The 13245-nt window shown below is 51.6% G+C and overlaps 2 protein-coding genes across 4 annotated transcripts in view; one reads left to right on the top strand and one right to left on the bottom strand.

Annotated features, from left to right (window-relative positions):
- The window catches only part of LOC103660007, a 173877-nt gene extending 165014 nt beyond the window's left edge, over positions 1-8863 (bottom strand). Inside the window, exon 1 of one of the 2 annotated variants that reach the window (XM_040642740.1) lies at positions 7450-8863. The gene's annotated coding sequence lies outside the window, so the exon portion shown is untranslated. Of the gene's footprint in view, positions 1-7204; positions 7404-7449 lie in introns of those variants that run through there. The other variant, XM_040642739.1, reaches the window with a different exon arrangement.
- The window catches only part of NR2F2 (nuclear receptor subfamily 2 group F member 2), a 13149-nt gene continuing 5926 nt past the window's right edge, over positions 6023-13245 (top strand). The window contains exon 1 of one of the 2 annotated variants that reach the window (XM_008687618.2): positions 6023-6602. In XM_008687618.2, the coding sequence (XP_008685840.1) occupies positions 6560-6602 (43 nt within the window). In that variant the 5' untranslated portion in view covers positions 6023-6559. Of the gene's footprint in view, positions 6603-11609; positions 12802-13245 lie in introns of those variants that run through there. The other variant, XM_040642731.1, reaches the window with a different exon arrangement.

Raw genomic sequence — 13245 nt, 5'->3', positions numbered from 1 at the left:
TTAAAGATTTCATTACCAGGCTCTTGCGAAAAAGGGGGGAAAATATAGCATTACATGATCTTTCCTCACTCTGTCCACTTCTAAATCAGAGCTGATGTCCACATGGCTTTAGATGTCTTTAGAACTTTCTCATCGGGAATGGCCTTGCACCATAATATTAAAAGCATGTAGAGCCCACATGAGACCTGGTTACATGGGCAACAAGCCTATCTGTATCTAGAACCTACTCTTTTAGTGCTTCGATTCATTGAAAAGTAAGATAGAGGATCATGTTGTTGAATTTTTAAATATATATTAGGCAAAAGACGTTCACCTTTTGTTTGAATGCCCTGCCAAAGCTGCCAAACTGAAAACTGACGTTTTTACTTTGAAGTGTCTTTTTATGATTCTGCAAGGCACAATAGCTTTACCATTACTAACTTGCTCCAGCTTGTATCTCAACAATAGTGATTCCAAGGAGCTCATTCAAAACTCTTTTTTGCACTGCTTTCTGCCAGACCCCGGCATGTACACATGAGTGACAGCCTCTATCTAGTGCTTGAGTATATGAACCTTTAATCCATCATGGAGCTTCTAACACCATAAGAATATATATACACACCCATGCGCATACACCTTCGTGCACATAACTATTATATAACTACCCATTAAAATGCCACCAGGTTTAAAGCCAGCAGAATGAATATTTTCCTAATCTCATCCAGATTTTATGGCTATAATTTGGCTACTGGCAAGATTCTAAATTAGCTTTTACTTAAATGAAAGCAGGTAAAATATGTAGTAGATTTTGGGGTTTTGAAACCCCCTCCCACGATAATCTACTGTTGTAGACATGTTAGAAACATTGTTTAAAGTGAGCTGGGTGGTCAGTTACATGGAAGAAAATATTTCACTACATTATGTGTTCCTATTTCCTAAAGCCCACCTCCATGGAGTGAGCTTCCTTGATGGATGAGACTCTTGTCTCCCTGAATGGAAACCTGCTTTCCTAGGAAGGATGGGGGTGGGGGAGAGCAGTGAAGGGCAGGGAGCTCTAAATCCCTGCAACTAGGGTGAATTTTCCCTCCTCTTCTCCTCCCTCCTGTCCTTCTTCCCTGTTTTCTTACCTTCCTCTCTTCTTCCCTTCCTTCCCCTTTCTTTCTTCCTCCTTTGCTCCAGCCCCTTTGGTATATTAGTGTAGTTAACCTTCGCTCTGACCAAGACCAAAAAGGGCTAATGGAGGAGACCCGGTTCCTAACAGCCTCAGGTCAGCCATACTCTAGAGCTCCCATCCCTGGAATTAGAGGATTACCAAGGAAGGCATTCCAGGCACCAATAGCCTCACACCTGAACACATCGCTCCAATCCATTAGGATTCATATTAAAAATAATAATAGTAATAATAAAAATTAACCCTTCTGGAAAACGGTTAATTGGATCTTAAGTTATATTTCCTGTTGCATTGAGGGGCCAAGCAGGGCAACCTGAATTCCTCAAGCTGCCAAGAAAATCGAGCAANNTCTTGGGGGCGGGGTAGGGGTGGGGGTGGGGAGAGGAGGGATAAATAAATAAATAAATCCATCAGCTTCTTCAGAAAGAGCAGATTTTTAAGATAAGGTCAGGTGCTGGAAAAGGAAGAAGAAACGAAAGAGATTCTCCCCTTTCCTCACCTTCCGCCCCTCCTTTCCCCCCCAAAATTAGTGTCCTCTTGATTATTTGCAGCTGTGTCGAACCTCGAGGTTTGTTCACAGTAGCCAGCGAGACTCCCGCTTCTAGAAGTGAAAAGCCATTTTCACGCCAGGACTTTGCTGCCTGAGTTTGGGGAGAAGGTTTCCTCTCCCTCCCAGCAAACTCCCCCCAAAGCCTTGCTAACTTCAGCGAGCCCTGAAAGCCTTCGCTCCTCTGCCACTTGAGGCTCTTGGACCCAGCCTTGGGGCCACAGACCGATTTCCACCGCTGGAGCGTGGCTTGATACCCCCCAAAGCTAATTTCCCGCCCTGGAAAGAACGAAGACGCGCTGGGGGCTTCGCTGGTGTTTGTCACCCTGCCCCTGCCTTCCTCGTCGGCCTCAGACTTCCTCCCACCTGCCCAGGAGCCCCGAACCTGCCATCCACTAGCCCTGTGGCCCGCAGCGGGTTCCGCCACCCGGCGGCCGCCCTAGACACTGGGTGGGTGGGAGGGACAGGCAGCCAGCGGGGCTGGGCCGCTGCGTCCTCTTTGGGAACATCAAAGGAGAAAAGGGGCAGAGATAAATCAAGGAGAAAGTTCGGGGATGCTGCGGGTCGCGGCTGGGGCGGAAAAATGCAACCCGTTTGGGTCACACCTTTACTCCAGGAGGCTGCCTGGAGAGACCGCGCTGTGGGGGAACCTGCCAGTGTCAGCGCGCCGGGCCTGCGTTGCACTCCCGTGGCCACCTGACCACTGTCACTCGCAGCGTGGAGCCCGTGGCTCCCAAGCCCTTGGCCCCGTGGCGGCCCGCGCAACCCTTCCCCGGCGGCGGCCCGGAGAAGCCGGGCCGCGGCGGACTCCCTGCGGATTGCCGCGCCCTTGCGTCTCCCGTCGAGTAGGGAGGGACGGAGGCCTGCGCCCGGGAGCTCCCTGGCGGTGGTCCGGCCGCCCCCCTCGAGGGCTGCTCCCCCTTCTCAGCCTCGCCAAATCCCTGAAAGCCTGGGCCCCCTTCGTCACCCCGGGGGCTTCTAATCACTCCGTATCGATTTCCCTAACTCTTTTCATCCCGTTGAAGACACATCTTAAAACACTCCAGCCCGGAGTGTGCTCTGGGCTTTATCCACACTAATAAAATGATTTACCCTTCTCTCTGCGCTCTCCTCACAGAGGAAAATCGTTCGAGCCCCGGCTACTTGTGTGTGATCAGTAAATATTTAGTGCGGTGACATCCTCAGCTAGGCTTCGGATCGATTCGGGGACCACCGGGAGGTGCGCACGGTCCGGGCGGGGCCGCGCCGAGCCCGCCGAGGGGGCTCCTCCCGCCCTCGCCGCCGGCCGCTGATTTACGGCCTCGGCAACCAGCAAAAGAGGGCGAAAGCGCGCCGGGAAAATTGGCTTTTCAACCTTTTTACTTTTGACATTCAGCCACCTCCCCAGGGTCTAATTCTCGCCTCTTCTCTTTCCTACCCCCCCTTCCCCCGACCAAGGGCGCCCTGTGCGCCCCGCGCGCCCTTCCTGCGGCAGCGCGCTGCGTTCGCGCCCCCGCGGCCCGGGGACCACCTATCACAGCCCTGCGCCGGGACGCGGGGAGGCCCAGACCCCTGCTCTGGGGGTCGTCGCCTTTTGGGCGAGGTGCACTCTGCCCGCCCACACCTCAGAGGGCGGAGAGAGGGTGGTGAGGCCCGCATCTCCATTCGCCGAACAAGGAGCCGCTCTCGCTACCTTTTCTCCGACCCTCGGTCATTCCCCTATTTCTGCGACTGGTCCTCGACGCCCCTCAGGCCGGATGGCTTTGGGTGGGAACTTCACTTTCCTCGCAGGGAAGCTCCCGTTTCCTTAGAAGCGGAAAAAGCGTTGGGCTTGGATGTGTTGGAAGGGGGCCTCCTACCCTGATCTTGGGTGCCAGAGGGCTGCGGCCGCCGCAGTGGCAGTGGCAAGTGTCCGCGTCCCCCTGGCCCTCCCAGCCTCCCCTGGGCTCACACTCTTCACTGCAAGGTCGCGCCCTGGACCTGGACCCCAGGCAATGGGCCCGACCCCGACTCGCCTCTCCTGCGGGACCGCCACCTCGGATGACTACATTGTCCCCGAGTAGGGAGATGTGAGAGCTACTGAGCCCCTGGGTTCCACCGCTCTTCAGCCGGGGTGCTGGGGCCTGAAACACTGCAACACTGTTGCCCACCTGTTAGCAGGCCTGCTCTCCTCTCACCTGGGGCCCGGGCCTCTGCAATTCCCTCGGGCCCAGGGAGGAAGGTGAGCGACCTTGCTGGGTCTGTGCACCCCTCCCCAAAGCTAGCGCCCTCTCCTTTGTCCTACTCCTGATTTTCTAAACTGCCTTATCTGCAGACTATATCTTTATACTAATGCATACTTAATTGGTCCGTCTTGACTGTCCATATAAAACAATTTAATTAGGGTGCTTTCTTGCTTTGGAGAGCAAAGAAAAAAACTCTGCCCAGTGCTTATTGTATTTAGCACCAATACAGGCAGAAAATGTAGCACAAGTTTTTGGTTGAAAGAGCACCTCTGTGCCCATTGAAGGGCGTTGATCCGAAAAGACAGAAAGGACAAGTAAAATCGATTTGAAGCGACCCTCTCTGTCCCTTTCACACCATTCAGAAACTCCATTCCTTCTAAGACAAAGACCAGCGCCTTGGGAATTCTCAGGGAAAAAGAGGACTCCAGTCCCACAAGCCTAGGGCACTTTTTAAAAATCCTCAATATTGCACTTAAAACCGGCTCTCGGTTCTGTGCCCCCCGCGTGTGGGTTTCACAGACACCCCCTCCAAAGCGTCAGGCAGTATGGCTGACAACACCCCCACCTCTCTGCACGTTCCGCCTTCTGGCCAGGCCAGGCAAGCCTTTTAGGGTTAGTGCAGCCCTCACCTTTGACCCCCAAGATCGGAGTGACTGCCACGGTACAGAGTGCAGAGTTACAACTCAGGCCAAAGTTAAAACAAAAAAACACTTCTCCCAACCCAGGGAAACCGGTTCTGGTCTCGCCGCCTAAGCCACCTTACCCAATAACCCCCTCCACCTCAACTTTTTTTTTTCTTTCTTTTCTTCTTCTTCTCTTGCAATGAACTGACCTAGCCACCTCTGAAGGAAGGAACTTAAGTTGTCAGGGCAGCGTCGCGGGGTTGCGGTGAGTTGTCCTCCATAAGGAACCCGAATGCCAGGTTATCCGACAGGAGCCCAGGCTGGGGAAGGCGGTCATCGATCAGACCTGGCAGGGAAGGGAGGAGGGAGAAGAGGAGAGAGGAGGGGAGGGGAGGGGAGAGGCTGGGCAGTGATCACCTTCACCTGCCCTGAGCCCAGCCCCCCTGTTGAACTATCCTTCGACCTTCTGCGGGGGTTAAAGGGGGCGGGGGCGGAAGGGAGGGGGCACCCCCCCCAGTTACACAAGTGGCCTCCTTCTATAAGAGAATGAGTTCACCACCTCCCCAGAGAAGCCTCACCATCCATCCACTCGATATAACTGATGAGACAAACCACAAGGAAAAACTTCTGTAGCCCATATTTATGGTATTAATGAATAGTTAAAAAAAGATTTACACTTCTTATGATCAATATTCTGAGTTATTTCCCTCAAAGTATATAATTACAGTGTCTTCAGAGTTTTCATCATTGTTTGAGGTGGCAAAACCATTTGTAATTTTCATTAGCCAGTAAACATGTAATTAACATTCAGCACTGTGTTTAACTTAATTCCTGTTTAAGACAAGGACAAGAAGCAGCCGAAGAGCGTTAGTTCCATTTGTCAAGTCTGACATACATCTTACCATAACAGTTTCCTAAAATAAAAGATCCGTGTTTCCCCATTATTCTTCTCTTAAAACAAAACAAAAAAATCCATTAGTTAAAACTGTATTAAAACTGCAAGAGGCAACATAGTTTATTCCCAATTTTCTCTAGTTACTGTATTCCTGCTTCCTTTTTTTCATTTGGGAGGGTGGGTGAAGGGAGGGGGTTAATTAAGCATTCATTATTTGAAGACTTGAAATTGGGAACCCCTCCCCCCAAAAAGAAATAGGTTTCCTCCTCAGGAAAGTTCTAGAATGGGGACTGGAAAAGGGGGGCACGGATCTGCAGGGGAGAGGGAAAAATCACTTGGGGGGACATGAGTTAAAAGTAGAAAAATGAGGATTCCAACGGATTCCTAGGAAAAATGTTGCCCTCCTGTTTCAAGTTCTATCTTTGATCCAGGGTGAGGGGAGCCTGTCTGCCAGTCTGCTAGGCTGCTGCTTTTTCCCCCTCCTCTCCCACCTCTGTTTTTTTCCAACTTGCTTTAGGATTAGCCTCCATCCCTCTCGACCCCAAACAGTGGAATTTGGCTGTGCCTTGGGTCGTCCTGCTTTGCAATATCGCCTATAGTTGTTGGCGGTTTTCTGCTGAGGCTGAGCCGTTTGCTCCAGCCTCCGACTAAACTCATTAAGTTGGGAGATTTTTTTCAATTGGACGGGTGTTTTTAAAGTCTCGTCTTTCCAGCCCCAAACAAGGTGTAACAACGCACTCTTCCTTCTAAGGAATGAGATGAGAGACAAGGATCACTCCAGACATCTCCTACCTACGGTTTGGGGTTTTTTTTCTTCAAGGCGAGGCTTGCATTCCTCAGCAGCTATGTACAAAGCTCCCTGAAACCTCGTCTCTCTAAAGTTAGTGTGCAGGGTTTCCCAGGGCTGAGAACGCCTAATACATGGGGAAGCACTTCCTCGAGGTGGAAGATCTCTCCCTTCACCTTTTCTCTTTTTCCCTGCAGGCTAGTGCCTACTTTTTATCAGTTTGCACAATCGCTTAGATAAACACCGAGGAGGAGATTCTCTTTAATTATCAAAGACCCATCTTTTCAGGGGGCCAACAAAGCGTTTATTTCACCCGCCAAACTAAAGGAGAGTTATTCCTGCTTAGAAGGAAGATGCAAGCGGTTTGGGACCTTGAACAAGGCAAATATGGTTTTGGTATGTTTACTTACAGTATTTTTTCTCTCTCTCTCTCCTTTCTCACTTTTCTCCTTGTGCCGTGTGGGGCTGGGGATGACTTGGGGCTTTTCAAAATATCGGTTTGCTAACGTGTATGAAATGCCTAGGACTGTGGTTTCAGAGGTTTGGGGAGGGGGGCAGTCAATTCAATGCATTGCCATATTTTATTACATGTGTGTGATAGGAGAGGTGGTGGAGGGGGGATGAGGGGAAAAATACAATTGCAAAGCTGCCAAAATATGATTAAACCGAAGCGTAAAGACTGCGGTGCCTCCCCATCTCCTCGTCCTGTCTCCTCAAACTCATTTCCTTCGATAGAGCAAACTAAAAGCCAGTCCTATAAGCGTGTTTTTCCAAGCAACAGACGACTCGGTTTGCTAGCAAAGGAGCTGCGAGGCTCGCACTAAGTATCAGAATTTACTGTTCGATTTGCCTCTGCGCTTCATTTTGCAACCTTGTGCAACTGACAGCCAGCCAGGCAGGGAGGGAGGAAAGCTCTGCCCGGCGCCCTCGGCCGCGGCTCGGGGAGGCGAGCGCTCGGTTAAAGCTAGGAGGAGAATCGCAACGAGAAGGGTACTCACCATCGGGCGGGGTGGTGGAGCTGGCGTGCGGATTTCAGGCAAACGTTTACCTTTTTGCTGTCTATTGCAACCGCGTCGGGCTGACTTAAGAAGCAATTCTGTGCTCTGTCCAGAACGTTCAAGGAACGGTTCCTCATTTTTAAAAAGCCAGCGAGAGAGACGACAGAGACAGAGAAAGAAAAAGAGAGGAGGGGGTGAGGGGGACGCACATAAACCCAGTTCAGGGGGAAAAAAAAAATCATCACCTCTCCGCCAGTGACTCGGGAAACGCAGAGGTGGCGAGATCCCAGTCCGGTCCAACCAAGCCAGAGCCAATTAATTTTAAATCCTGAAGAATTATTCAGATTAAAATGTACAGAAGTTTCATTCTCCTATGCCTACGTGAGCTCAAAGTCGTTTCCCTTTAAGAGCTCCTTTTCTTTTAAAGTTGAATTTTAGGCAGCGAGGACTCTTACACTAGGGGGCAGACAGATACTGTACTTGCTCCAATCTTAAGCAATTTTTTCCCTCCCAGCATATGCTCTGATTTAGCACTGTAAATTTTTCAGAGGACCCAACTCTGACAGCCCCTGGTGATTTTCAAAGTACCACAAGCCAGTGGTTAAAAATTGCATTGACTTGGAAGTTCAGAGGGACACAATGGAAGCCCCTTTCCCTATTCATGGAGCTCCAGTGTGGTGGAAGAGAAAAACACACACGGACTAGATTGAGGGAGAGGAGGAATTCAATGAATCCTGGTGGACAGAACTGGTTTCTACTGAGTTCAGAGTTAAACTCGGCATTTGCTGGGGTCTGTATTCATATTGTGATTTAATTTGTGGAGAATTACAGCCGTCAGGCCACTTTCTACAAGAAAATCATATTCCTGGGTGGGTTTACTTTTCTTTTTTTTTTTTTTTTTCACCAGAGTAAAACAAATGTTTTTCCAACTTTCACTGGCCAAATTAAAGCTTGCCATTCCTCTCATTAAAATAAATTTACATGTACAATAAAAGACTGGGCTGGATTTTTTTTTGAACAGTAACGACATATTGATATTTATCTGTAAGTCTTAGAGCTGTTTATTCAAGGGAAGTGAGCATCTCTGAAGAAGACATTTTAAAATATTTTCCCCTCTTTTTGTTTTTTTCTCAGTCTGCAGTCCTTTCTCTTCTTGTATGCGGTAAAATTAACTATAATTGATATGGCCATTTATTTATATTTTTGGATTTTTAATAGCATCCCCATAACTGAATGAATCCTAAAATGCAGAGTGAAACACCTCTGACTTCATGGCAGCCCTGTAGTCGTGTGCTTTAGCAGGTTTCAGTTCTGTAAGAGATTGGGAAATTCTTCATTTTAAATCTGAGGCCATCAGAGCGCACTTCAAATACCAAAAATCTCTAAGTGTACTGTGGTAGCTCTTCCTCCTCGAAAATTTCCCCCTTCATGTCTGTAAAAAGGTGATCTTGCTATGGAAGTGTCTGCACTCAAGAGGAGAGATTAAGATTTCCCTACAATCAATTATTCCCATTTTCTATTAAACTGAGATGGGTATGCCCATTAGATTTCCTATTTCAACACAGCCCCACCACATCTCTGCTGAGTTTGCCCCTAATCTACTGACATTTGTAGCATTAGGCAATCCCTTGAATCATAGGGGTTGAAAGGGAAGAAAGAAAGAAAAAAAAAAACCTCCTCTGAAATGATTTCTTTTCCATCCTTCTGTCCTCTTTAAGAGAAAGTTATATTGTGTCTCTAATCAACCTGAAATTCTGAGCCTGTCTTCTCTCTGTGGCAGTCTCATCACACACCAGGTTTATGATAGTTCAGTGTCCACTATAGTTGGGGTTGTTTTTTGTTTTTTGTTTTACAACTTTCAGATAATCCCAGCACCTGCAGCTTTAGTGAAATACGTGATTTCAGTGGAGAAGGGGTGAGGGCTAAGAAGGTTTCAGGGATGAAGTGTAAGGGGGGTTTCTCCTTCCCTAAAAACTAGCCCCTGTCTGCCTGCATCTTCACTTAGAACCTACCTTGTATTCTGCCTGTGTGTAAAGGGTATTGAATGCAAAGTGCACACCAGCACAGGTCAATTATACGTCTGGTTTATGGTTTTTTTAAATCTTTCATCTCGTCGATTTTTTTGAACTATCAAGGATGCTTTCCTGTGGTCATTAATTTACCCTTTATATGTGTTCATGTTTCCTGAAGCTCAGCGTGTTTTATGTCAAATATTTTAATTGTTCATAAACCTGGTTGGCTTACCAGTTTACGGTTTTTCTCTGTGCGAAAACGTGTATGATGGTGTCAAAATTTTGTTCCATAAATGTTGAATAATCACAATTCACTAACTTCTCATAATCAAACCGAAAGGGTACTGCGTTGAAATATAGTGTATTCTGTGGGGGCAATTCTAGATGTTTGATGTTTAAAATCAAACGCCCTGGAATTCAGAGACACATGCATGTTGATGATTTTAGCACATTGAGCAGAATGGCACAGGCTATGAAGTTGTTCTTATTACAGTCAATCTCTTGAGATAGACTATGGCTTGTGTGTGGTTTTTGTGAGTTGGACTTGGTATTATTCCCAATTTGGAGAAGAATCTCTGGTTGTGTTTTAATGACTATATAGATGCTTAAAAGGAACTTGAGGAACAATGAAGTTCGTACTCAACTGTTCCATGACCTAGAAACACAGTCGCTGAAGTCTTTGTCTGTGTACATTGACAAATGTGCATCTGATACATGTGCGCTTACATGTGTGTACAGAGGGTATGCACAGGGGAGGCTGGGAGGCTGCTTCCGCTTGTCCATCAGCGGGCACAACGGTCTATTCACCTCTCTCCACGATTGGGTGTGTGGCAGGACGTTGGCTTGTGAGTTAGCTATAACTAATGAGAGAGGATAAAGTTGAGGAAAATTGATTTTAATTGCGTCATGACAATGAGATGAAGTCTACTTGTGCTTCTCAGCATCCGAGATGCTTTATTTGAGCAATTAAAATGTCAGGCCACATACCTGTGAAATGTTAACCCTACAAGGAAAAGATAGACGCTAAACGGCTTTTTTTCCTCGAAAAGGGAAAAAAAGAAATAAGCCACAAAAACAAACAAGTGATCAGAGTTGATTAAAAGAAGAGTCTACCATCACCCGGATTTGACCAAATGTTTCGTTTGGTAAATGCCTCCAAGCTCGGTTCGCGGCACCTTCCTGCCCCCCACCCACTATCCCTCTGCAAAGAAACCGGGGAACTTTTCTCTTTCTCTGGCATTGTGGGCACAAAGATGCGCCGGGAGTCCCGGGTGGTGCGCGAGCGACGGATTTCGTGGCATAGCCAAGTTGCGGGAGGCGAAGTCCTCTATTCCATCCAAAGCCTCTCGCGGAGCCTTTAAGAGGCGTTGTGTGTGCGCGCCGCGCTCCTCTCCCCGCTGGGGCGGAAACCTCCGGTGCGGGGTGCGGAGAGCTCGGGGGCCGCGTGCCCGGGGCCGGCCCGGGCCCATCCCCCGCCTGGCGGTGGTGGCGGCGCGGCCGCCCCCTCCCCGCCCCTCTTGGCCCCCCGCGCTCCCCGCGCCGCGGCCGCGACGCCGCTCGCGCTAGGACCGGGCTGAGCCCGCGGCCGCCATGGCGGGGCCGCCGCGCTCCGGCCAATGACGACGAGGGGGCGGCGCGCGCGCGCCTGGCCAGGCCAACCCCGGCTGCTGCCTTATAAGGCGCGCCGTCACCATGGCAACGTGCGCTAAGTTGCAGCAGTCGTGTCAAAGTTCACTATATAGAGAGCTCAGTGAGCTGATCGCGGAGAAGCCACTTCTGCCAGCCCCGGCGCCTATAAATCGCATTCCCTCCCGCGCCCCCCTTTTTAGCATATTTGATCACTTTGATTCTCTGTTCTTTTCTCTCCGCGGTGTGTGTGTGCGTGCGCGCGTGTGTGTTTTCTTCTCCTCCTCCTCCTCTCCCCGAGTTGCCTCCTTTCTCCGGGTGCCGTGCTGCCTTTTTTCCCTTCTTTCATTCTTTCTCTCCGTCTTTTTCTCCCCCCTCTGCGCACGAAGGATGTGCTTCTAGGTGGTGATCTGCCCTCCTCTCTCTCTTTTATCATTTCTCCCCCGCCGCCGGCGAGTTGACTCTTTCCCTATGTGTGTGAGGCGGCGGCGGCAGCAGCAGCAGCGGCTCCGGCGGCGGCAGCAGCGGCAGCAGCGGCTTCAGCGGCGGCGGCGGCGCTAGACGCGGCGGCTCCGGGCCCGACCCGGCGGCTTCGGCAGCGGCGGCTCCGGCGGCGGCGGCGGCCCGGGCGGCCCGCAGGGAGCGGCGAGCGGCCTCCATCCGGCGAAAGCGGGCGGCGGCGGCCAGAGCGAGCGAGGCGCGCGCCGGGCGCCCGTGGCAGGCGGCGGCGGCGGCCCAGCGCCAGGACGACGCCGAGCAGCGCCCGACGCGGACCACTTTCATGCTGATTCCCCCGGACCCGGGCAGCGCTCCGGCCACTCCGCGGGCCGCCGGCCTCCGCCCCGGCCTGCCCGGCTCTCTGGGCGCGCCCGCGACCGGCGCCTCCGCTCTCCCAGTCCTCCTGATTTCGATGGCTTTCCTGAATGGCTGACTGTGGGCTGCCCTGGACTTGGCCCCCGGACAGTCGCCTCTCCTCCTCCTCCTCCTCCTCTTCCTCCTCCTCTTCCTCCTCCTACTCCAACTCCTCGGCACACCAGCTCTGAGAGCAAGAGAGTGAACGAGAGAGGGAGGGAGAGAGTGAGAGCGAGCGAGATCTTTGGAGAGATTTTTTTTTTTTTTTTTTGCCTCCTACTTCTGTCTTGAAGCCAGACAATCGACTTGCAGCTCTCCCTCCCCTCCCTCTCTCTCCACGTTCTGCTCCCACTCTCTCTCCCCTGGCCCCTTCCCCTCCCCTCCGGGCGGAAAGCCCCCCGAAACCAACAAAGCTGAGCCGAGGGAAACAAACAAAACAAACACACCGGGCCAGACAAGCAATCGACAAAACTTTGCAAAAGCAGAAACAAAAAAGGAAAAACTAATCAACCTCAACCAACCAGCCCCCGAGCCACCCGGGGCGCCCTCCCGCGCCCTCTCGCACCCTCGCACACACAAAAGGCGGCGCGCCGGAGCCCGAGACCCGGGAGCCGCCGCCGCCCGCAGCCAGGGGAGCAGGAAGTCCGGACGCGGCCCCCATAGATATGGCAATGGTAGTCAGCACGTGGCGCGACCCCCAGGACGAGGTGCCCGGCTCGCAGGGCAGCCAGGCCTCGCAGGCGCCGCCTGTGCCCGGCCCGCCGCCCGGAGCCCCGCACACGCCACAGACGCCGGGCCAAGGGGGCCCGGCCAGCACGCCGGCCCAGACGGCGGCCGGTGGCCAGGGAGGCCCCGGCGGCCCGGGCGGCGACAAGCAGCAGCAGCAGCAGCACATCGAGTGCGTGGTGTGCGGGGACAAGTCGAGCGGCAAGCACTACGGCCAGTTCACGTGCGAGGGCTGCAAGAGCTTCTTCAAGCGCAGCGTGCGGAGGAACCTGAGCTACACGTGCCGCGCCAACCGGAACTGTCCCATCGACCAGCACCACCGCAACCAGTGCCAGTACTGCCGCCTCAAAAAGTGCCTCAAAGTGGGCATGAGACGGGAAGGTATCGGCCTCTCATTTCTCCTCTCCCGCCTGGGGTCCCGGGGCCCTGGGTGCGTTTGGCTAGCCTGCTCTGGGTAAGGACGCAGAAGCCCCAAGCTCCTCTCTTCGTATTGCAGCTGAAAGGGGTTTTATACTAGAAGCAAGTTCTGCGCTGGAACCCAGACCCCCAAATCCGCATGCTTTGGCCGACTGATTTCCTCCTCTACTTTCTCTTCGGGCTGTTTCATTTTCTTTGCATTGATTGCGAGTTCATTCGAGTTCGCCTTTCTGCGAGGGATGGGGTGTTGTCTGTTGTTGTTTTAAAAGCCTGGTTTACTTCTCTGCCTTTCCTCTCGATTTCTCTCTCTCTCTCTCCCCTTGTTTTTCCTGCATGTTCAACATATGTCCCTCCTCCCCACCCCTCTCCCCAGCCCCCACCCCCTCAAAAAAAAAAAAAAAAAAAAAA

The sequence above is a fragment of the Ursus maritimus genome, unplaced genomic scaffold, assembly GCF_017311325.1.
Source record: "Ursus maritimus isolate PB19 unplaced genomic scaffold, ASM1731132v1 scaffold_27, whole genome shotgun sequence".
NCBI classification, from domain to species: domain Eukaryota; kingdom Metazoa; phylum Chordata; class Mammalia; order Carnivora; family Ursidae; genus Ursus; species Ursus maritimus.
Note: the sequence above shows the minus strand (reverse complement) of the source record. Positions and strands in the feature narration are given on the sequence as shown.